Here is a 24,432-nt window from a genome sequence, read left to right as displayed (position 1 = left end):
ACCCCCCTCGGAGGCGGGGTGGGCAAGTCTGGGTCATCCTGGCCATCCATGTCCGAAGATGAAGAATCTGGATCCGCGAGGGGAGTCCTCAAGCCCAAAGAACGCGGTCCTCCTGATGGACCCGTATCCTGGGCGATCTTAGTTCGCTTCCGAGGCCCTAGAACAGAGTCCTGACTATGAACCCTCTTTTTACCAGCCCTCCGGGCCTTAAAGGCCTTGTGCATAAGCAAAACGAAGTCAGAAGAAAAAGAGGAATCAGAGGATATATCAACCCCATCCGTATCTGGGTCCTCAACAATAGGGAGACCAGACTTTGCAGACTTGTCCCCTTCAGGGACCTTGCGATGCGGCAACAAGTGAGGCGGAGAGTCCTCCTCCTCAATCGCAGGCTGCTCCATGGAGACCGCCGGCCCGATCGGAGGCAAAATGGCGCCCGTTCCCTGAGATGCTGCCCTGAGTGCATTCAAAATGGCGCCCGTTCCCACACTCCGCGGGAACGGAATAGAGGATGGAGGCTGCAGGTCCCCGAATGCGCCAGTCACCTTGTGGACTCTAAGCAAGACCCTACCTCGGGTCGTGGAGGCTCCTTCTCCCCCCGGGAGGCGATCCGCGCAGACCCGTCACGCGACAACCGCGGCCGCACAGCACCGCAGGCTCTACATGTGGCCCGGCGCGGCATGCTGACACTCAAACTCCCTCCCCAACCAAACAGTGAAAACGAAGCGCACTGAGCCCCCGAAACCAAAGAGAAGGGAGAGCCGAGTCCAGCAAGCAAAAAGACTGCAAACAACAGATTTTTATTTTTTTTTTGAAATACCTGCTCAAGCCTCTGGGTCCTGGATCAAACTGGGGGGAGTTTATTTATTTTATTTATTTATTATTTTTATATACCGACATTCGATCTCAACTGAGAGTGAGCCGGGCTTCCCGGTATCATCCCCAGTGACCTCCACAATTTGGCAAACTGGGGGGTAACCCCACAGTACCTCAGCTGCCTCTGAAGCCAGGGGGGATGGTCCCCTCAGGACCTCACAACCCCCCCAGGAGGCGTAATCTGTGACCTGCAGGTAAACTCTGCGGTCTTCAGCACACCAGTGTTCCTATTTCCTAGCTTTAAAAACTTTATTTTACCTAACTACCCTGTCACCAACAAGAAGCTAGGCCCTAGCACAGATTGTAGGTTTTGAACCTCCTTCACCTGCTGGAGACAGAAGAATACTGCCAGACTGTAGGTGGCACCATCCTATATAAGGCGGAGTTTTGTTTGGTAAACTTCTGTCTCCATCTGCTAGAGGGGGGGCAAAACCCAGGAGTCTGGACTGATCCGGGTACGTACAGGGAATTCATCTTGGTCTGTGCTGAACTATCAGAGAAGCAATGAGGAATTGCAGTAACTTCCAGAGCAAAAGCTCCTGGACAAAAGCTCCTGAACTATCCTGAGCAGTAACTTCCAGAACAAAAGCTCCCAGGAATGCAGCCATTTGACCACTGTGGCTCATCGGCATGCTAAATCAAATTAAAGGGAAAACTCACTTCATTGCTTTCTGGTTTAATAGTTTCGTTAGCCTTTGTATCTTGGCCTGAAAACAAACAATTAATGTTAGACACACGACAGCTTCAAAGATTCCATATATTACCAATGACATGTTAGAGTAACCCAATCATTTTGATTTTCTATCAAGTTTTATTGTATAATACACCAGAAATTTGTTGGACTCAGTATCTCCTGCTGGTTTAAATAAACAATTAGAATTGTATTCTCTCATATGAGATTAAGTGTTTCAGATTTTTACTTTCAGGTCTGGTTTGTAATCTGCAGACTTGATTATGTCAGTGACGTCACTTCCGTTTCCCTTTAAACATAGCGTTCTTCGTCCATTTTTTAGTGACTTTTAAAATGAAGACATGAAGGACCATTACCCTGAGTTATAGTCAATTGTGGAGTCTTGGCATGAGAGAATCCTTAATGGGCTTGGACCTAACGTCCTGATGCAGTTTATGACAAAACACAGCACCGTGTCAGGATGATACATTAAAAACTGAGCTAAGCATTCCCATTACTTGGATATGTTTTCCTTAAGATTGAGGTATATTACCAAGAACTGAGTTGAACATTTTCATTATCTGGACTTGGTTCTCTTGTTTCTGAGTTTAGTACAAGTTGTTCCACATCTTGAATGGACTGTAACACTATTGATTTTTAGGTGTATTGGATTATAAAAATACATTTAAAAAAATATAGCAACACGGACCTCATTTCTAAGTGCAGGCTTAACCTATCGTAATCAAGCTGCTTTTGAAACAATCCTGAAACTACATATTGTTTGCATTAATTGTATCTTTAAGCTTCCCGGGGAGATTGTTGTGTTTGGTGGATTTGCAAATAAGAATTAACATGATCAGGTAACCTCACTATATGCTTCTGACCAGCGTCCCGTAATGGTTTTCAAGACTGGCTGAAGCTGCCCAACAGATTTTATTCCCTTATTTTAAAATGATTCTGCAGCAGCTTCAGTATTTTGCAGTCCTGAAATGAACTTGCAAGTATTAAATCCTTGGCTAAGGGCTCTAACCATTAAAATAAAGAAGCAGCTGTTATAGCAGAGTGAGTCAGATCCAACTGGCTTTAGTGATTTGCTCCTTTCGCCTCAAGTGCTTCTGTCACCTGTCTATGTAGTCCTGGAGCTGGACACACACTGAGCTAACTACAGGAAGTCGATGAAGCAGCAGGGACTAGCAAAAGGAAATGAATAGGAAAATTGGTTCTTACCTGTTAATTTTCATTCCTGTAATACCACAGATCAGACAAGACAAGTGGGTTTTGCATCCCTACCAGCAGATGGAGGCAGAGAATAAAAACTTTCCAGGCACTGCTACATAACCGAGAGCACCACCTGCAATCCCTCAGTATTGACCTGTAGCTAAGCCAAGATGTCCAAATCAAACAACCCCAAAAAACTCTGGACAAGCAGAGAATCAAAGTTGGAGCCCCCTAATGCTAGAATTCCTTGTCTCAAACAAGGAATATAGTAACATAACCTACGTACACTCACGATCTCCCAAATGGTGTGCAATTTACAAGTCAAAATTGACTCTTCTCTAAGCACGACCATATAAGAACCATTACCAGCACATCCTTCTACAAACTACGTCTGCTCCGTCACCTCAAGCCCCTGGAACATTCTGATTTCCAGTCGGTCCTCCAATCTCTATTATTCTCCAGGATAGACTTCTGTAACTCGATCCTAGCAGGTTTACCATTACATGCAACCAGACCTCTTCAAATCATACAAAACTCGGCAACAAGACTGGTACTCTCATTCATTAATATAACACTCCTGCCCTCGGATCGCTACATTGGCTCCCGATCTCATACCACATACAATACAAGCTCGCCATGATCATACGCTCAACCATTCACAATCTACGCTCCCCATGGGGTTCCTCGATGCTAAAAATCCACTTTCCCACCCAAGCCCTGAGTTGGCAAATCTAATGCTATTAGATGTCTCATCTCCAAAGCTTACCCACCTTGATGAAACCAGAGAACATGCTTTCTTCACTGCAGGTCCTCTCCTGTGAAACAGCCTACCAAAGTAAATCAGAGACCTCCGAGAAAGAACATTCTTTAAAAAAAAGCCCTAAAAGCTTTCCTCTTCAAGAAAGCATTCCCAAACCTAAGTGATAATGTATCATCCCCTACTTCTCCCTCCTCAATGAGTTCTAGTTAGCTGTCTAATGACTACTCTTTCTGCTCCTTGTCTCTATAAAGTCAACTCCTTGCTCCTATATATTGCTCCTCCATAATGAAGAATGACGTAAGATGCTGTTCTATTTTACCCTCCTGAACTATGTACATACTGTACAATGATCTGACCTTATCCGCTTGATTTATATATGTTCATATCGTACCCCACTCTGAATATAGGAAGGGCGGGTAATAAATGCTCTTTAAATAAATAAATAATAATTAGCAAATTCTGCATCTGATTACACACTGTCTCAGACACATTCAGAAGCAAGGAAATTTTCAAAAGAAGTGGTCGGGTCACTGGACTGATCTGTAGTATTACAGGAATGAAAATTAACAGGTTAAGAACTAATTTTCCTTTCCTGTGCATACCCCAGATCAGTCCAGACAAGTGGGATGTACCCAAGACCCTTTAACCTGGGCGTGAACTCGAACGACCCGTGCGCATCACACTTTTCCCAAAAGCCGCCTCCTCTGGCGGTAATGTTTGGTAAAAGTGTGAAGAGATGACCATGTCGCTGCATGACAAATCTCTTGCGGAGAAACCAGTTGACACTCCACCCAGGAAGTTGCCTGCGCTCTGGTGGAATGCGCTCACAACCCTTCCGGCACTGACTGACCCTTACAGATGTAAGCTGTATTTATCGCCTCCTTCAGCCATCTTGCAATCGTGCCCTTGGAAGCCTTACTTCCCCCTTCTTTTCTCCACTGAACAGGACACAAAAGATGATCTGATTTCCAAAGGCATTTGTTTCCTTAAGATAATCGCAAGAGGATTCACCACACATCCAATAAGTGAAGATCCCTCAGAGGAGCATCTGGTGACAAATTTATTTATTTATTTATTTATTGAGGCTTTTATATACCGACTTTCTTGATACAAATCAAATCAACTCGGTTTACAATGAACTAAGCAGAATATAAAATTAACCAATCAACAAGAGATACGGAGCATACAGTTACATTATAACAAGGAAGCCTTAACTTGGAGTAGGAAAATAAAGAAGGGGTGAACGGAGCAATAAATATATAAAGTGAAATAAATAGAATAAATACTATATACAGAAGAGGGGGCAAGAGGGCCAACCTCTTTAATGGATATTATGCATGAAAAAAAAATGGAGAATTTAGTTTACAAAGATGTGTGGTGTACAATGTGTGGTGGACAAATGCGGAAAAGCTGGAAGTTCGACATTCTGGTTAAGATGAAATGAGGAAATAACCTTAGACAAAAAGGAAGAAACCGTACATGACGACACACCATCCTCCAAAATTTATAGGAAAGGGTCCCTACACGACTACACTTGCAGCTCTGATATCCTCCTATCCAAACAAATGGCCACCAAGAAAATGGATTTCAAGGTTCGATCCTTCAAAGAAGCCCTTCTCATCAGTTCAAAGGGAGGACCACACAAACCTCGAAGGACAAGATTAAGGTCCCAGGCTGGGTATACTTTCCAGACCAGAGGACGCAAATGTTTTGCTCCCTTCAGGAAACACACAACATCTGGATGAGCCATCAATGGTCTTCCCTGCTCCTTATCTCAAAGAAACCCCAAGGCGGCCACCTGAACCCGGAGGGAATTATAGGCCAATCCTTTAGCCAAGCTGCATTGTAAGAAGGCTAAAAGCTGAGGAACATCCATCTTCACTGGTTGCAACTTGTTCTACAAACACGACGACTCAAACACACTCCAAACCCAGATATAAGCTTAAGACGTGGAGGGCTTCCTTGCCTGAAGCAACGTCATAATCACAGGTTCTGAGTATCCCTTCAAACGGAGACATCTCCTTTCAAAAGTCAAGCCGCTAGACAAAAGCAATCCACCTGGTTTGAAAAGATGGATCCCTGCCGCAATAACCCAAGCAGATGGGCAAAGTGAACGGGACCGTCTACCGTGAGATGAACCAGGTCCACAAACTACGGCCGGGCAGCCACTCTGGAGCCACCAGAATCACCCTGCTAGGATGAAGCTCGATGCGCAACACCCGACCTATGAGAGGACACGGGGGAAACATGTACAGCAACAGCTCTGTCGGCCACAGCTGAACAAGGGCGTCTATGTCCTCAGAGCAGACTTCTCTTCTACGACTGAAAAATCAAACTATCTTCACATTTCCTGGAACCGCCATGAGATCCAACTCCAGTCTGCTCCATCTGGCCTGTATGAGGGCAAAGGCCTTCGCCAACAACTCCCATTACTCCAGATCCAGACGCTGCCTGCTGAGATAATCTGCCTGCATGTTGTCCACTCTGGCCACGTGAGACGCCACCAGTCCCATTAGATCAGTGGTTCCCAACCCTGTCCTGGGGACCCCCCAGCCAGTCAGGTTTTCAGGATATCCACAATGAATATGCATGAGAAAAAATGTACATGCACTGGTTCCATAACATGCAAATTCTCTCTCATGCATATTCATTGTGGATATCCTAAAACCCACTGGCTGGGGGGTCCCCAGGACAGGATTGGGAACCACTGCATTAGATGGTTCTCTGCCCAAACAGTTCCTGCACCTCCTGTGCCACCAGACAACTCTTTGTTCCGTCTTGCCGATTGATATACACCATCATCGTCGCATTGTCCGAGAACACTTGTAAAGTCCTTCCTTGAATGAGAGAGAGAAAGGCGAGCAAGACTTTGAGAATGCTCTGGTCTCCAATCGATTGAATGACCAGGACGTCTCTTCTGATGACCATCTTCCCTGGGCATTTTCTCTTGACAAATCAACCACCCCCCCCCCCCCCCCCCAATCTTTTAGGCTGGCGTCTGTGGTCACTACCACCCAGTCGGGTACCTCCAGGTCCATCCCTTTCTCCAAATTGGGATGAGACCGCCACCATGAGAGTGTGAACCTGGCATCCCCCTGAAGCAGTAAAGGAAGCTGAAATTCCTCCGAAAGTGGATTCCAACAGGATAAAAGGTCCCTCTGAAGGGATCGCATGTGAGCAAAGGCCCATAGAACTAACTCTAGCGTAGACGCCATAGAACCCAGGACCTGCAAATAGTCCTAGACTCTGGGAACCGAAAGTCGCAGAAGTTGGAGCACCTGATTCTACAACTTGATCACCCTCTCCGTGGTCAGAAACACCTTCCCAACCCAGGTATCGAACCGAGCTCCCAGATATTCCAATGACTGGGATAGCTCCAAGTGACTCTTCGCCAGATTTATCACCCAGCCCAACAAACGCTGGAGATGCATGAACCGAACTGAATGACACTCCATTTCCGACTTCGCTCTGATTAGCCAATCGCCAAGGTATGGGTGCATTAGGATTCCTTCCCTCCTGAGTGCTGCCACCACTACTACCATCACTTTCGTGAATGTACACAGCGCTGTCGCTATCCCAAAGGGAAGGGCCCAAAATTGGAAACGCTCCCCTAGGACCATAAACCTCAGGAATTTCTGGTGGTCGGCTCTTATGGGAATGTGGAGATAGGCCTCCGTCAAATCCAAAGACGCCAGAAACTCCATCTTGCGCACTGCCGCTATCACAGTCCGCAACGTTTCTATGCAAAACATGGCACCTGGAGGACCGCATTGACCCTCTGAATATCGAGGATGGGGCGAAAAGTCCCTTCCCTTCTTGGCACTACAAAATACACTGAGAACCTTCCCTGTCCCTGCTCCTGAGAAGGAACTGGAACAATTGTGTGCAGGCGCTGTAATGAGTCCCACACCGCCTCCTGCATGGACAGGAGACGCAACAGGAGACCATAAAGACTTCCCTGAGTGGACGAAAAAATTCTAAAATATAACCATCTCTTACCACCTCCAGAACCCATTGGTCTGATGTGATCCTGGTTCATGCCTCGTAAGAGCGACAGTCTCCCTCTGATAGCCTCCGGAGAGGAGTGGACCAGCTTGCCTTCATTGACCAAGCTTACTTCAATTGGAACCCCAGCCAGACCAATCATGGGAAGTCCTACGCTGCGCTCGAAAGAAAAGACTGCTGCCTGCCCAAGCCCTGCTTCTGCGCCGTAGGCAACGAACTTCTGCTTGATCGAAATCTCCTCACGTCCCGAAAATGAGCACACAGCGGAAAAGTCTTCTTGGTAGTCTTCTTATCCTCGGGTAATTTATTTCCCTTCGACTCCCCCGACTGCTTCATCAGTTGCACCAGATCCTCTCCGAATAGCAACTTCCCTTTAAAAAGGAGGTTACACAGCTTTAGACCACACATTCACTGACCAGTTCCAGAACCACAGAAGCTTCTACGCTACAACAGCGGAGACCATATTCCTGGAAGTCTGAACCATGTCATACAGGGCATCATCCATATAGGCCACTCCTGCCTCTAAGCGGGCAGACTGAGCACCTAACACCTTCTCCTGTGCCTTCTGGACCCAGCACAAGCAGGCTCTCTGCATCAAGCTCCCGCAGACCACCACACGAAGGCTTAAAACCGAAACCTCAAATAGCCTTTTAAAAAGAATTTCCAGTTTCTTATCCTGGACATCCTTCAATGCGACCAATCCTGCCACCGGGATGGTCACCTTCTTGGTCACTGCTGACACTGCCGCACCCACCTTGGGAGTCTTTCACAATTCCAAGATTTGCTCTGGCAAGGGATATAGCTCAGCCATGGCTCTGGCTACCATCAGGCCTGCCTCGGGAGACTCACTCCCAATCCACCAACTTCTTCACCTTCTTCAGTAAAGGAAAGTCCTTAGGTTTACTCCCTCATTGTCAGAATCTTCCTACGAGACCTTAATCCCCAACTCCTCCAACACCTGGGAAATTAGCGGACGCAGTTCCTCCTTACAGAACAATCTCACCACCCTAAGATCATCCCCTCAGCGATCAAGAAATCCTCATCCTGCATCGGGTTCACCAAGGCACTCACAGGGTCCTTGTCCAGATCCCCCACTGGACCTCCCTGTAGAAGATCAGGGTCATCCACTTCATCCATGTCCCCTTTGGCACTTGCTTACTGCCCAAGGTCGAGGAGCCGCAGAATTCCCTTCACCCCTGATTGCTTATCAATCCTAGGCTTCTTAGGCCCCTGGGTTTTCTGAGGGAGAGGTCTTCTGCCTCCTTTTTGGCCAAATAGGCCTTAAGGAGGAGCAGGATAAAATCTGTGGAGAATTCCTTTGAATCTGTGGAAGATTGATCTTGACCACTTCCCCTTCTCTGCCAGCAGCAGGGCAATGATCAACGGGAAAAAGTGGGGAAGGGGAGTCCCGAGGCTCTCTTGCAGAAGCTTGGCTCCTACCATGCGAAGTTAAAATGGCTGCTGTCTCCTCAGACCCCATCCCCATGGTCTCCAGCACCAACCCAGCTGACCTCATGGTCCAGCTATCCCCCGAGGGTCCCATGGAGGTCCCAGCCCCTCCGGAGACACACATCACACAAAATGCGGCCACGCTGAGGTGCACCCGTTTTGAGCCGCAACAAATTTTCCCATGCTGAGCGGGTGGCGCCATTCCACCGTGATCAGACCTAAAAATAGCCCCTGCTGCAGGAAACTGCCATTGGTGCGATCCAAATGTTCCAACACTGCTCAGGCACTCGGCTCGGCAGTCAGCAGAAATCAAGCCCCACTTACCCAACACTACCTCCTGGCAGTCAAATCGATCAGCGTATGAACAGTGATTCTCTCCTGCTTTAACCTTTTTTTTTTTTTTATTAAAGGAGGGGGATCAAGGAACCAGGACCCCTGGCTTTCACCCACCCCCGATAGACAAGGGTCAAGCTAGCGGGATGGCCCATGAAGGAACCTAACACTCTTAAATGCTGATTTCTCACACTGGGCAAACTCATTGCTTAAATTCTATCAGCCCACAAGAGCCCTAAGATCACTCCAACATGACCTTCTCGAAGTTCCATCTCCTAAGATAGCCAGATTGCTTATTACTAGAGAATGTGCCTTTTCAGTGGCTGGACCAAGATTCTGGAATACTCTTCCACTGGATCTGAAACAATCAAAATCACTCAAGAATTTTAGGAAATCAGTTAAAAAAGTTATTTATTTAAACAATGCTATTTCTTATAGCCTACTTGGTGTTTTAGTTTTATTTTATTTCGTTTTTATCATGTTTTTTTTCTTTTTTTAAAACTTCTGAGTATTAGTTTATTTATATTTAAGTATGTTCCACTTTTTTTATTCCCTTTGAATATTGTTTTTATCATGTGATTATATTATGTATGTTTTACTGTTCATCGCTCAGGCTGGTACCATGTTGAGTGATTAAGAAATGCAATAAATGTAACAACTCGGGGAGCCTTCCTGCTAGGAATCTTCTTTCTTCCCTTTTTAATTTATTCTTAGAACTCCAGACTGCAGGTTTGCACCTCTACCATCTGCTGGAGACAGAAAAATACTGTCTCCAGCAGGTGGTACTCTCGGTTATGTAGCAGTGCTTGAAGGCTTTTATTCTCTGTCTTCATCTGCTGGTAGGGATGCAAAACTCACTTGTCTGGACTGATCTGGGATAGTTGTTCGCTTGGAAATAGCCCGGACCAGGGCATCCACTTTCGGAAAACACAGGCGTTCTCTGGCCGCCGGGTCCAAAGCCTCCAATGCCTGACCTCCTTTAAAGTGGGCCTCCAGGGTATCCCATTCCAGGTCAGTCAACTCCTGGATGGCTTCCGGCATTGGGAAATAGCAAGAGGCTTTCCGTAGAGACACCAGGATGGGATTCTTCTTTGGTTCCGACATAGGGTCCATGCTGGGAACTCCCAGAGTCTTCAGGATCTGGGAAAACAGGGCCGGCAGTTCATCTCAGTGGAAAATCCGTAGCAAGGTCCTGTATGGCTCCAGGCCTGGATGGATTTCCCCATCCTCCAATGAGTCTGCATCCCCTTCATCGTCCGTGGTGTCTGAGTCCCTGTCAGGGATACCTTTAGTGAGGCGAGGCATGTCCCGAGGCATGCTAATAGGGCTGGGAGGACAAAGCCTTCCCAGCTGGGGCTCAGACCGGGCAGGGGCAGCAGCTGACTGCACCTGAATAAAGGCTTGAAGGCCCTGAAAGAATTCCACCCAAGAAAAGGTCGCCGGGTCCATATCTAGTCCAGGAGGAACTGGGGTAGGTGCCGCTGAACTGCCCTCTCCCAAGGCGGACGCAGCCCCGGGATTATTCAGATCCGGGGTGCTAGCAGATAAGATCGTGGCTGACCATTCCTTCGACTGGGAGGGGTTGGGCTTGGAGAAGTTCTGAGAGTCCAGCCCTCCCTGGGCCTCCTCACAGTGCTGTCACAGGAAGGATTCAGGGTCAGACTGCGCAGCCCTGATATGGCAGGCAGCAGTCTCTTGTGCTTCTTTGTTGCCAGAGCCATAGTTCAGTGAGACTTGTGCGTGCAGCTGGCTTGCGCTTGGACTCGAGTGCTCACAAATCCGCTCTGACGCGCATAAGGATAAGCGTCTGATTATGCGCAAATGTATGCCAGGTTCTTATGGCCTGGATTGGCCACTGTTGGAGACAGGATGCTGGGCTTGATGGACCCTTGGTCTGACCCAGTATGGCATGTTCTTATGTTCACTTCTGAGCACGTTAGGCGCACAGTACGACCAGCTTGCACCGCGCATACTGACAGTCTATGGCGGACAATGGCACTGCATAAAACCGCGAGCAAGATGGCGTCGCCATGGCCTGCCACGTGGAGCGCCCACCAAGCCTGAAGTGGGGTCTAGACCATCGGAGGGCCATTCAACCCACTCGGAAACCCCTTCCCTTGCCCCAACGGGATCAGGAACGACATCGGTATGATGCGTCAAGAAAAAGACCGGAGGAAAGACTTACCAGAGCCCTTCCATGTCTCTGAATCGGAGGAGTCCTATTTTTACTTACCTGGGCTCAGCGCTTACCAGCTGAGTATAGAGACTGTCTCCAGCTTTGGGGGAAGAGGGCTTAGGCCATCACCACCGTGCTCTGCTTCCTACACCCGCTGCCTTAACAGCAAAGTCCACGTCAGGAACCGACAACCGGACCAAGGCACACCCTCTGAGACCTCAGAAATCACCTCAGGAATTCTCAACTGTGAGAGGGACCATAAGGTATTACAGCAGAAGAGCAGGGCTCGATCTTTCTCCAATTTAAAGGTAAATGTTCTTCTTCAAAAGAGTACTGCAATTCCACTAAACACCTAAATTATCAGGTAAGTAATTTCTCCATTGTCTGGACTGATCTGGGGTATGCACAGGAATGTACGACACCCATTTCCATGTGTATTTCAAAGAGGATGAGAGATCTTACCTTCTTTGGACAAGCTCTGTGAACGTAACACTTTTTTCCTTTTTTCTTGTAGCTCCACTTGCAGTTTGATTTCGACCACCTGAGAAAAAGAAATTCAAAAGGAGCAAAATAATCAAAATGCCCACATTGGAGCAAAAGCTGTGGATAGTTTTTACTTGCAGGGTGTGCCCCAATAATCACAGTTAATTTTGAGAACTGCTGTAGGTACAAAGCAATCATGATATTTGATCCTGCTTTACAGTGAGGCAAATATATATTTTTTTTTTAAGAAAAATAACGTACAGATTTGAACATGTAAATCTGTGTGTGCCATTTCTCTCACCTACTGACAATGCAGGTAAAAAGTAAACAAGTTGTAGAACAAATGCAGTGTTTTGCCTTCAATGGGGGTGGGCAACCTTTAAAACATTTGAAAAACTGCTCTCTAAATCAGTGGTCCCCAACCTTTTTTGCACCAGGGATCGGCTTCAAGCAAGACCATTTTTCCATGGCCCTGCAGGGCGGGGTTATGGAGGGGGTTGGATTTTAGTGCATACTTATTTAATTATGACATTTATAATGTGAATGTGACTCAATTCACCATAAGTTCAGAATGAGTGGGAGAACCGGGCTTGTTTCCCTGGATCAGTGGGAGCACTGGGCTTGTTTTCCTGCAACAAGACGGTCCCATCTAGGGGTGGTGGGAGATAAGGAACACACTTCGGGTGTCACTATGTCCAGTCTACTCCATAATCTCGTGTCTGAGCGAGAGTTGGCCCTTTCTTTCATGCGTATATGTGAGGTGGATGGAGCTCTCGCCCACCCATGAAAGGCATGGTGGCTCTCTGCCTTTGTTAATTCTGGTTTTGTGGCTCTGAACGTGTGAAAGGTTGGCTATCCCTGTTCTAGCCATTCAGCTCCCATCTTGACACATCCATGCTGGAAAGTATAAAAAACGCGAACCCGATTTCCAGAAAGCCTTTACAGATGGGAGAGCGCGGCTACCACCACTATTACGTAACCCGTGCTCACGCTGCTCCAGCAGCGATGGGGGATCGGGAGGAAGGAGTGGGCGAGGCCGAATCCGCCCTTTTGCTCCGCCTATCTCCCTCCTCCTCCCCGCCCCCTCGTTCGAGCTGACCTCAGTCTGCCCCGGACGTCGTGACGGGCTCACGTGGCTGGCTGCCCTGCCCTGCCTTTAGTTCGCCTGCTGGGCCGGCTCGGGCCACGCAACGATGGCCGAGTGGAAAGAGGAGGTGGATATGCTGGTGCAGCGTGTGGTGAGGGACATTAACAGTGCCTTCCAGCGGAAACCCAACATGTAAGCACCGGACAGGGGAGGTTGTAACTTCACTGTAGAGCCCCGAAGCTTCAGAAGGAGCTCCCGGGAAGCCCCTCTCTTTGGGGGGGGGGGGGGGGGGGCAGGATGCGCTGGGAGGGGGAGGGCAGAGAAGGGGAGTTCATTTTGTATATTTAATTAAAAAGAAAGAGGAGCAGAATCAGAATAGAAAAAGAAAGGTGTTACAATGATGGAAACTTGTAGGTAAACTTCTGGTGCGTAAATGTAAAAGATGGACAGTGGACGTGATTTGCTGTGAACAGGGATTGGGGGCGGGGGAGCCTTTAGACCAGGAGCCACGACACTGTGGCCAGATCGCCGACCTGCCCCCCCCCCCACATAATGTGCTGTGCCGGGAGCCGCGTCTACTGAGGCCAGCCCGCCGCAGAGCAGAGCACACTGTCAGTGTTTAGTGCTGGTCTGCGGCGGCGCCGCGGACCGGCAAAAACCCCCAATGGCCCGGTCCTGGTCCACGGACCGGTGGTTGGGGACCCCTGCTCTAAATAATGTGGTGAGGATGCACTCTTTGGACAGCACAGTTCTGATCCAAGACAGCAGTTCTGATCCAGTGGCAGCTAGTGTCACACAGTGAGACCACTTAGACTGTTCTATCAAATCAACAATAACTCCTCACTTAGAACAGTACTTATTGCAACATAAATTGTTACCCCACACTAAATGTAAAATACTGTAACAACAACTCTACTCTCCCATCCTGTAAACCCCTTGTTCTTTGTAACTTTATTTATTCTCATAGTTAATTGGTTACCCCTTGTTTCAATGTAAACCGGTACGATAAGACACCAGTCTTGAGTATCGGTATATCAAAAAGTATTTAAATAAATAAATATTTCTTCAATGATTATCAAATTCACATAAATCAAATTATTTTACAAAACCTATAATATATATCACACTAATGCATCTCTAATCAATAAGATGTCTAACACATTGTTATTAGTATCAAAGACCCAAAAAGACTCATATTCTGAAACCCCCCAATCAACCCCTTGCTATAAATCACTCTCACTCATCTCACTCACATAACACATGCACTCATCTAAAAGATCTAAATGCCTGCAGGCCAAAAAAGTTCACTTAACTTGGGAAACAAAATGCCCAAATTGATGGTAATCAGTCCTTATTATATATGAAGAACAAAGTGTCCAAAATGATAATAAAACTTGGGGAGACACTGTCGTAAGTGATTGATCATTTAAGATTTTCCGAGTGGATTAAATGCTATGAATAAGAGCCATATAATCAAGAGGTTCTGTGATCCTTGAAGGGCTTTGGTTACATCTTACTGTGGATTCTTTTTAACAGTATTTCTTGTAATTTTTGTATTTTTTGGCTCCATGTTACATATTTTTTTAAGGATGTTTTACCATCATTTTGGACATTTTGTTTCCCAAGTTAAGTGCACTTTTTTGGCCTGCAGTCATTTAGATATTTTAGATGAGTGCATGCGTATGTGAGTGATGTAAGTGAGTGAGAGGATTTATAGAAAGGGGTTCATTGAGGGGTTTCAGAATATGAGTCTTAGTGGGTCTTTGTTACAAATAATGTTTTAGACATCTTATTGATTAGAGATGCATTAGTGTGATATATATTATAGGTTTTGCAAGATAATTTGATTTATGTGAATTTGGTAATCATTGAAGAAATAAAAGTTGTTGTTACAGTACTTTACATTTAGTGTGGGCTAACAATTTATGTTGCAATAGGTACTGCTCTAAATGAGGTGATGATATAACTAAAATTAGCTGCCAATTCCCACTGGCCAAATAGGAAGCTTGAATCTAGGCATCCTGATTTTGATCTCCTAGATTTATGCTCACCATCAAATCTTTGTGTGGGTGAAAATGACCCCAAGATCACCCACTAACTTTTAGCAGGCAATCATAGGTGCTTGAGGGCCAGCTGAAAATTAGCCTCATTTTGTCATTTCATTTTCATTTATTAAAATTTATTGATCACCTAACACAGAATAGGCCTAGGCAATGAACAAAAATACATACATAATAAAAACAATAACACACACTTCAGACAAAAATTTTTAGTTTCACAGAAACTAGAGGAAAAATACTACCAAATAATCATATCTATGTCCCTAGATTTAATTGTTATAGATACTACACCATGAAGTGAAGCGTGCTTCTCTCCCCCTGGCCTAGAAACAAAATAATCCTTAGCAGCATAAACCTCCTCTAGCTGTGTAGTTACGTTAAGATTTTATGCCTCGGGATATTTTGATAAGTAGCTCTGAAGAAATTAACTACAATAAGAGATCACAGTAGTACCCACAGAATGAAGACATTCAGATGATACCACCCTGTTCAGCATATAGTTTATCTTGTGTTCAAGGTTTGTGGATTTAGAAACATTTACCTGCTCAATGTTACACCAGAAATACTCAATCTCTCTGGCAGCTGAAGCAGCAATGCGTCTTAATTTGCTCTGTTCCTCCTTCTCAGCTCTTTCTTCACTCGTTTTCTTTTCCTCGCAGTGCCGGACAGCAGTTCTAATCAGCTAGGTAACAAAAGAATTTAAAGTTTAGCTGCTAGATGCTCATTTCCGCAGCTCCATAGCAGAAATGTCTGTATGAGCATCTGGCGAGCAGGTCTGAAAGCTACAAAGACCATTAAGAGTAAAGGCAGCAGTGCCAGCCCCCCCCCCCCCCCCCCCCCCCCCCCCCCCCCCCCCCCCCCCCAAAAAAAAGGGAGAACCAGGCAGCATCCCACAACATGCCGCAAAGGAAAATTGGTTCTTAACTGCTAATTTTCGTTCCTGTAGTACCAAGGATCAGTCCCAGACTGCTGGGTTGTGTCTCCCTTCCAGCAGGTGGAGTCAGAGAAAAAGGTTGAAGGCACCCTCTGATAACCCTGCAATCTCTCAGTATATTCAATAACTTAAATTTTCTGCTTTGATAAACAATCAATGACTAGATCAAGAACAAAAACCGCAAGTAAAGAGCACTAAAAACTATATACAGAAAAAGAGCACCGATATAAAACAGTATCCAAAGTCGTCATTCTTCATAGTCTCCTAAACCTTGCAGAGAGAGAGAAAAAAGAAACAATTGAGCGGACTCTCCGGAAAACTATACCACTGGGCGGGCGTCTGGACTGATCCTTGGTACTACAGGAATGAAAATTAGCAGGTAAGAACCAATTTTCCTTTCCCTGTAATGTACCAGGATCAGTCCAGACTGCTGGGATGTACCCAAGTTGCCCTAAATGGGATGGGATCCAGAGAGTCCCACCCTAAGCACACTGCTGCCAAAGGAATCTACTTCCGGAGCTCGGACATCCAAACGAGAATGCTTAGCAAACGTGTGCAATGATTTCCAAGTCACTGTTCTGCAGATCTCCTACGGCGAAACACATTGGCTCTCAGTCCATGATTCCGCCTGAGAGGTAAGTGAATGAGCTTTCAGACCATCAGGAACTGGCCGGCCATGACAAATGTATGCCAAAGTGATGGTGTCCTTTAGCCATCGAGCAATGGTAGTCTTGGAAGCCTGACATCCCTTCTTAGGACCGCTCCATAGGACAAAAAGATGGTCTGAGAGACGAAAAGCATTAGTTACTTCTAAGTATTGCAGAAGCACCCGGCGTACATCTAGCCTCCTCAATTCCTGAGCCTGAGGAGAAGACCGATCTAAGTCTGGAAACGCCGGCAGCTCCACAGACTGATTGACGTGAAACGCCGAGACCACCTTAGGCAGAAAGGAGGGTACTGTCCGCAGCAAAATTCCCGAATCCAAGATGCGCAAGAACGGTTCCCGGCAGGAAAAGGCCTGAATTTCCGATATACGCCTAGCGGAGCAGATCGCCACGAGGAATACCGTCTTGAGGGTTAAATCCTTCAGGGTAGTACGCTTAATAGGCTCAAAAGGAGGGCCGCAGAGCCCACGAAGGACCAAATTCAAACTCCACGACGGACAGAGTACTCGAATCGGCGGATTTAAATGTTTGGCCCCTTTCAAAAAATGAGCCACATCTAGATGTCCTGCAAGAGACATACTATCAACATTACCTCGTAAACAGCCCAATGCCGCTACCTGAACGTGGAGCGAACTGTAAGCTAGTCCCTTCTTTAAACCTTCCTGCAAGAATGCCAAAATGTGCACTATAGTGGCTCAGCGTGGAGACACGTTCAATCCGCTGCACCAGGAATCGAAAACCTTCCATACCCAAACATAAGTAAGAGAGGTAGAGGTTTTCCTCGCGCGGAGCAGAGTAGAGATAACCGCATCCGGGTACCCCTTCTTTCTCAACTGCCGCCTCTCATAAGCCAAGCCACTAGACAAAAGCGAGCCACCTGATTGAAAAATACTGGACCCTGCCGAAGCAGATTGGGAAGATGACCGAGATGCAAGGGACCGTCGACCGCTAGGTTGATCAAGTCTGCGAACCACGGCCTCCGTGGCCACTCCGGAGCTACAAGAATCACAGGACTCCGGAGGGACTGTATTCTTCTCAAGACTTTTCCCACCAGTGGCCAAGGAGGAAACACAGAGTAGTATGCTGAGGGGCCACGGAAGGACCAAGGTATCTATCCCTTCCGCCCAGTGTTCCCTTCGGCGACTGAAAAAGCAAGCTGCCTTCACATTCAGCCGAGTAGCCATCAGGTACAGTCGGGGTGTCCCCCACCGACGAGTCAGAAGCCGCATTGCCTCCCCGGACAGCTCCCACTCTCCGTGGTCTAGCAGCTGGCGACTGAGAAAGTCTGCTTGAACATTGTCTACTCCGGCTACGTGAAAGGCCGCCAAACGAGCCAGATAGCGTTCCGCCCAGACCAGCAACCTGTCCGCCTCTGTGGCAACCGGACGACTCTTTGACCCGCCTTGCCTGTTGATGTACGCCACAATTGTCGCATTGTTGGAGAGAACTCTCACTGATCGACAATGAACAAGTGGGAGAAAACTGCGTAACGCTAGACAAACCACTCTCGTCTCCAAGCGATTGATGGACGACTTGGACTGCTGAGGCATCCACTGCCCCTGAGCCGATTGTGACTGGCAGACCGCTCCCCAGCCGGAAAGACTGGCATCCGTCGTCACAATTATCCACTGGAGATTCTCTAGATCAGTGGTTCTCAACCCTGTCCTGGGGACCCCCCCAGCCAGTCGGGTTTTCATGATATCCACAATGAATATGCATGAGAGAAAATTTGCATGTTATGGAGGCAGTGTATGCAAATTTTCTCTCATGCATATTCATTGTGGATATCATGAAAACCCGACTGGCTGGGGGGGTCCCCAGGACAGGGTTGAGAACCACTGCTCTAGATCCATCCCCTTCTGTAAGTGGCTGGGAACTAACCACCATTCGAAACTGAACCTGGCGGGCTCCATGAGGGGCAGAGGCAGATGGAACTCCTCTGACTTGGGATCCCAGCGGGAAAGCAACGCCCTCTGCAATGGTCGCAGATGTGCAAACGCCCAGGGGACCACCTCCAGAGTAGATGCCATAGAACCAAGAACTTGCAAAAAGTCCCACACCATGGGCAAAGGGAGGGCCAAAAGGCGGCGCACCTGAGACATCAGCTTGAGCATTTTGTCCTGTGGGAGAAAAACCTTGCCCACAGCCAGGTCAAAACGGGCGCCCAGGAATTGTAATCCCTGGGAAGGTACCAATTGACTCTTTGCGAAGTTGACTACCCTACCGAGGGAGCAAAGACGATAATACCGCCTGAACCGCCACTTTGCAAAGAGCTTCCTACTTCGCTCGAATGAGCCAGTCGTCCAAGTAGGGATGAACCAGAATCCCCTCTCGTCTGAGGGCTGCTGCCACCACCACCATCACCTTGGTAAACACTCGAGGAGCCGTCACTAGACCGAATGGGAGCACCCAAAATTGGTAATGTTTGCCCAAGACCATAAACCGGAGAAATCTCTGATATTGCTCCTGGATTTCTATGTGCAGATAAGCCTCGGTCAGACCCAAGGAGGCCAAAAATTCGCCTTTGTGGACGGCCGCAATGACGGACCTCAATGTTTCCATGTGAAAACGAGGAACCCGAAGCGCCCTGCTGACCTTCTTTAAGTCCAGTATCGGATGGAAGGATCCCTCCTTCTTGGGCACCATGAAGTAGATGGAGTACCGTCCGGTCCGATGTTCGGTCATTGGGACCAGGACAATTGCCCGTAGATCTTTCAACCGACCCAAGGTCTGGAGTATCAACTGTTGCTTTGTCTGGGGCCCGCAAGGTGTCACCGAGAAAAGGTCCCGTAACGGTGATCTTGACCCATTCCTCGCGAAACAGAGAGAGACGTCCTCCAATCTCAGGAACCGAGGAATGGGCCGGCGCACCTTCATTGGGCAGTCTTGGTGGTAGAGAAAGCTAGGGAGGCTCCCTCTCGCAGAGGCCGTCTCCCACAAAAGGAATGGGCCCAAGCCTGGGACCTCATGGACATCTGCCTCGGAGCAAAGGACGGAGCCCTACCTGTCCGGAAACGGTGTTGACCCCAAAAATGACCCCTGAACAATCCAAAAGTGTGAGAAGAACGAGGCTTGTCCTCCGGGAGCTTGTAAACCTTATTATCCCCCAAGTCTTTAATGAGATGTTCCAGGTCATCACCGAATAACGTTTCCTTTGAATGGGAAGGAACCCAGCCGCGACTCTGACGTAGTGTCAGCCACCCAGTGGCAGAGCGAAAGAAGCCTCCTAGCAGAAACTGCAGAGGCCATCATGTGAGAGGAGGTACGTAGAAGATCATATAAGGCATGAACAGTATAGGCCACAGCCGACTCCAAATGATTTGCCTGGTCCAGCTCTGCCGGAGGGAGATCTTGAGAGGTGAGCAACTGTTGCACCCACCGAAGGGTAGCTCTCTGCATGAGGCTACTGCAAACGGCCACCCTAACATCGAGTGCCAAAACCTCAAAAATCCGTTTGAGAAGAACCTCGAGCTTCCTGGAGGTCCTTCAGAGCAGTGCCTTCCGTCACCGGAATGGTCGTGCGCTTAGCAATCGCTGAGACAGCCGCGTCCACCTTAGGGACCTTCAGCAATTCCAAGGACTCCTGCGGAAACGGATTGGAGAAATTACTTACCTGATAATTTCGTTTTCTTTAGTATAGATAGATGGACTCAGGACCAATGGGTATAGTATACTCCTGATAACAGTTGGAGACGGATCAGATTTCAATCTCCTCAAAAAGCATTGTGGATATACGTATAACTGAATAATTTGAATAACTTGATTAACTTTATAACTTGGTTAACTTGATTAATTTGAACTGGTTGAATTGGCTATAGCTGGAGACCGCCAGTGCCCTCAACCGAGAAACGTTGACATCCGGTAGGTGGGTGTCCTACATGAAGGAAGGCATGACTTACCCGTGAATCACTCGCTCCCGGGGATGTCCCCTGAGAATTCCATGAGTAACGGCAGCCGTGGGTGGGATGGGATGTATAAAAGCTACTCCCGAACCGGGTGGGAGGCTGCCCATGGCCCACTTAGTACTGCCCTTGCAAATGCTGTGTCCTCCCGAGCCTGAACATCCAGGCTGTAAAACCTGGAGAAGGTGTGGATGGAGGACCATGTCGCCGCCCTGCAGATCTTGGCGGGTAACAGCATCTTGGTTTCCGCCCAGGACACTGCCTGGGCTCTAGTAGAATGAGCCTTGACCTGTAAAGGCTGTGGTCTGCCTGCTTCTACGTAGGCTGCCTTGATGACTTCTTTGATCCAGCAGGCTATGGTTGCTCGTGAGGCCGCTTCCCCTTGCTTCTTCCCGCTGTGAAGGACGAATAGATGGTCCGTCTTTCATACGGATTCCAACCTTTCCAGGTATCGGACTAGGAGCCTGCCAACAATGAGATGGCGTAGACTTCGAGCCTCTTCCGAATTCTTATGCTCATCTGGCGATGGTAGCGAGATGGTTTGGTTGAGATGGAAGTGAGACACCACTTTGGGGAGGAACGACGGAACTGTGCGTAACTGGATGGTTCCCAGGGTGAGTCTGAGGAACGGCTCCCAGCAGGACAGTGCTTGTAGCTCGGATATATGACGAGCTGAACAGACTGCCAGCAGGAAGGCTGTCTTCAATGTTAATAGTCGGAGAGACAGGCCGCGGAGAGGTCTGAAGGAGGTTCCTGCTAGGAAATCTAGGACCAGGTCGAGGTTCCAAAGAGGCACCGGCCACACTTTAGGGGTGGTCGGATGTGCTTGACTCCTTTCAGGAAGCGGGAGACATCCGGGTGAGAGGCTATGCTGCCGCTCTCGCTCTTGGTTCTGTAGCATGACAATGCGGCCACCTGTACCTTGATGGACATAAGAACATAAGAAAATGCCATACTGGGTCAGACCAAGGGTCCATCAAGCCCAGCATCCTGTTTCCAACAGTGGCCAATCCAGGCCATAAGAACCTGGCAAGTACCCAAAAACTAAGTCTATTCCATGTAACCATTGCTAATGGCAGTGGCTATTCTCTAAGTGAACTTAATAGCAGGTAATGGACTTCTCCTCCAAGAACTTATCCAATCCTTTTTTAAACACAGCTATACTAACTGCACGAACCACATTCTCTGGCAACAAATTCCAGAGTTTAATTGTGCGTTGAGTAAAAAAGAACTTTCTCCGATTAGTTTTAAATGTGCCCCATGCTAACTTCATGGAGTGTCCCCTAGTCTTTCTACTATCCGAAAGAGTAAATAACCGATTCACATCTACCCGTTCTAGACCTCTCATGATTTTAAACACCTCTATCATATCCCCCCTCAGTCGTCTCTTCTCCAAGCTGAAAAGTCCTAACCTCTTTAGTCTTTCCTCATAGGGGAGTTGTTCCATTCCCCTTATCATTTTGGTAGCCCTTCTCTGTACCTTCTCCATCGCAATTATATCTTTTTTGAGATGCGGCGACCAGAATTGTACACAGTATTCAAGGTGCGGTCTCACCATGGAGCGATACAGAGGCATTATGACATTTTCCATTTTATTCATCATTCCTTTTCTAATAATTCCCAACATTCTGTTTGCTTTTTTGACTGCCGCAGCACACTGAACCGACGATTTCAATGTGTTATCCACTATGACACCTAGATCTCTTTCTTGGGTTGTAGCACCTAATATGGAACCCAATATTGTGTAATTATAGCATGGGTTATTTTTCCCTATATGCATCACCTTGCACTTATCCACATTAAATTTCATCTGCCATTTGGATGCCCAATTTTCCAGTCTCACCAGGTCTTCCTGCAATTTATCACAATCTGCTTGTGATTTAACTACTCTGAACAATTTTGTGTCATCTGCAAATTTGATTATCTCACTCGTCGTATTTCTTTCCAGATCATTTATAAATATATTGAACAGTAAGGGTCCCAATACAGATCCCTGAGGCACTCCACTGTCCACTCCCTTCCACTGAGAAAATTGCCCATTTAATCCTACTCTCTGTTTCCTGTCTTTTAGCCAGTTTGCAATCCACGAAAGGACATCGCCACCTATCCCATGACTTTTTACTTTTCCTAGAAGCCTCTCATGAGGAACTTTGTCAAACGCCTTCTGAAAATCCAAGTATACTATATGTACCGGTTCACCTTTATCCACATGTTTATTAACTCCTTCAAAAAAGTGAAGCAGATTTGTGAGGCAAGACTTGCCCTGGGTAAAGCCATGCTGACTTTGTTCCATTAAACCATGTCTTTCTATATGTTCTGTGATTTTGATGTTTAGAACACTTTCCACTATTTTTCCTGGCACTGAAGTCAGGCTAACCGGTCTGTAGTTTCCCGGATCGCCCCTGGAGCCCTTTTTAAATATTGGGGTTACATTTGCTATCCTCCAGTCTTCAGGTACAATGGATGATTTTAATGATAAGTTACAAATTTTTACTAATAGGTCTGAAATTTCATTTTTTAGTTCCTTCAGAACTCTGGGGTGTATACCATCCGGTCCAGGTGATTTACTACTCTTCAGTTTGTCAATCAGGCCTAGCACATCTTCTAGGTTCACCGTGATTTGATTCAGTCCATCTGAATCATTACCCATGAAAACCTTCTCCATTACGGGTACCTCCCCAACATCCTCTTCAGTAAACACCGAAGCAAAGAAATCATTTAATCTTTCCGCGATGGCCTTATCTTCTCTAAGTGCCCCTTTAACCCCTCGATCATCTAACGGTCCAACTGACTCCCTCACAGGCTTTCTGCTTCGGATATATTTAAAAAAGTTTTTACTGTGAGTTTTTGCCTCTACAGCCAACTTCTTTTCAAATTCTCTCTTAGCCTGTCTTATCAATGTCTTACATTTAACTTGCCAATGTTTATGCTTTATCCTATTTTCTTCTGTTGGATCCTTCTTCCAATTTTTGAATGAAGATCTTTTGGCTAAAATAGAGTTGAGGGACAATCCCTTCTGTAGGCCGTTCTGTAGGAATTCCAAAATCGCAGGAATTTTGACTGAGCATGGTATGTCGTGATCCTCGCACCAGGCTTCGAATACTCTTCAAATCCTTATATATGTTAGGGATGTGGAGAACTTGTGTGCTCGGAGTAGGGTGTCAATTACTGCCCCGAGTATCCTCTCCTCCTTAGACGAGTCCTCTCAATGGCTAGACTATAAGAGAGAATCGAGCTGGACCCTCGTGGAGGATCAGTCCCTGTTGGAGCAGGTCTCTGTGTGGAGGTAGCTGCAGGGGTTTCCCTGCCGGCAGTCTTCGCATGTCTGCGTACCACGGTTTTCTTGGCCAGTCTAGGGCCACTAGAAGGACTGGTCCCCTGTTGTGTTCTATCTTATGGATGATCGCGCCCAATAGGGGCCAAGGCGGGAAGGCGTATAACAGAGTCTCCTGTGGCCAGGTCTGTACCAGGGTATTGATTCCCTGGGACTGGGGTTCCCGCCTGCGGCTGAAGAAACTGGGTACTTGGGCGTTGGACCAGTTTGCCAGGAGATCCATGGTTGGTGTTCCCCAATGGTTTACTATCAATTGGAATGTTGTGGTTGACAGTTTCCATTCTCCTGGATCTAGACTTTCTCTGCTGAGGTAGTCCGCTGCAACATTGTCTTTCCTGGCAATGTGGAAGGCTGAGATCTCTTGAAGATTCACTTCCGCCCATGACATTAGGAGGTCTATTTCCAGAGACACCTGTTGGCTTCTGGTTCCACCCTGACGGTTGATGTAGGCCACTGTTGTGGCGTTGTCCGACATTATTCTGA

General features: G+C 47.2%; 1 protein-coding gene across 13 annotated transcripts in view; it reads right to left on the bottom strand.

The window, feature by feature from the left end:
• EP400 (E1A binding protein p400) overlaps positions 1–24,432 on the bottom strand; it is a 307,683-nt gene that overhangs the window by 233,611 nt on the left and 49,640 nt on the right. For all 13 annotated transcript variants that reach the window (XM_029619359.1, XM_029619360.1, XM_029619358.1 and 10 more), the window contains 3 exons: positions 15,656–15,796; positions 11,947–12,025; positions 1,534–1,580 (listed from right to left, as the gene is read on the bottom strand). In XM_029619359.1, coding sequence (XP_029475219.1) covers positions 1,534–1,580; positions 11,947–12,025; positions 15,656–15,796 — 267 coding nt within the window. The remainder of the gene's footprint in view (positions 1–1,533; positions 1,581–11,946; positions 12,026–15,655; positions 15,797–24,432) is intronic.

This window comes from Rhinatrema bivittatum, chromosome 11 (assembly GCF_901001135.1).
Source record: "Rhinatrema bivittatum chromosome 11, aRhiBiv1.1, whole genome shotgun sequence".
In the NCBI taxonomy this organism is placed as follows: domain Eukaryota; kingdom Metazoa; phylum Chordata; class Amphibia; order Gymnophiona; family Rhinatrematidae; genus Rhinatrema; species Rhinatrema bivittatum.
This window is presented reverse-complemented; position numbering and strand designations above follow the sequence as displayed.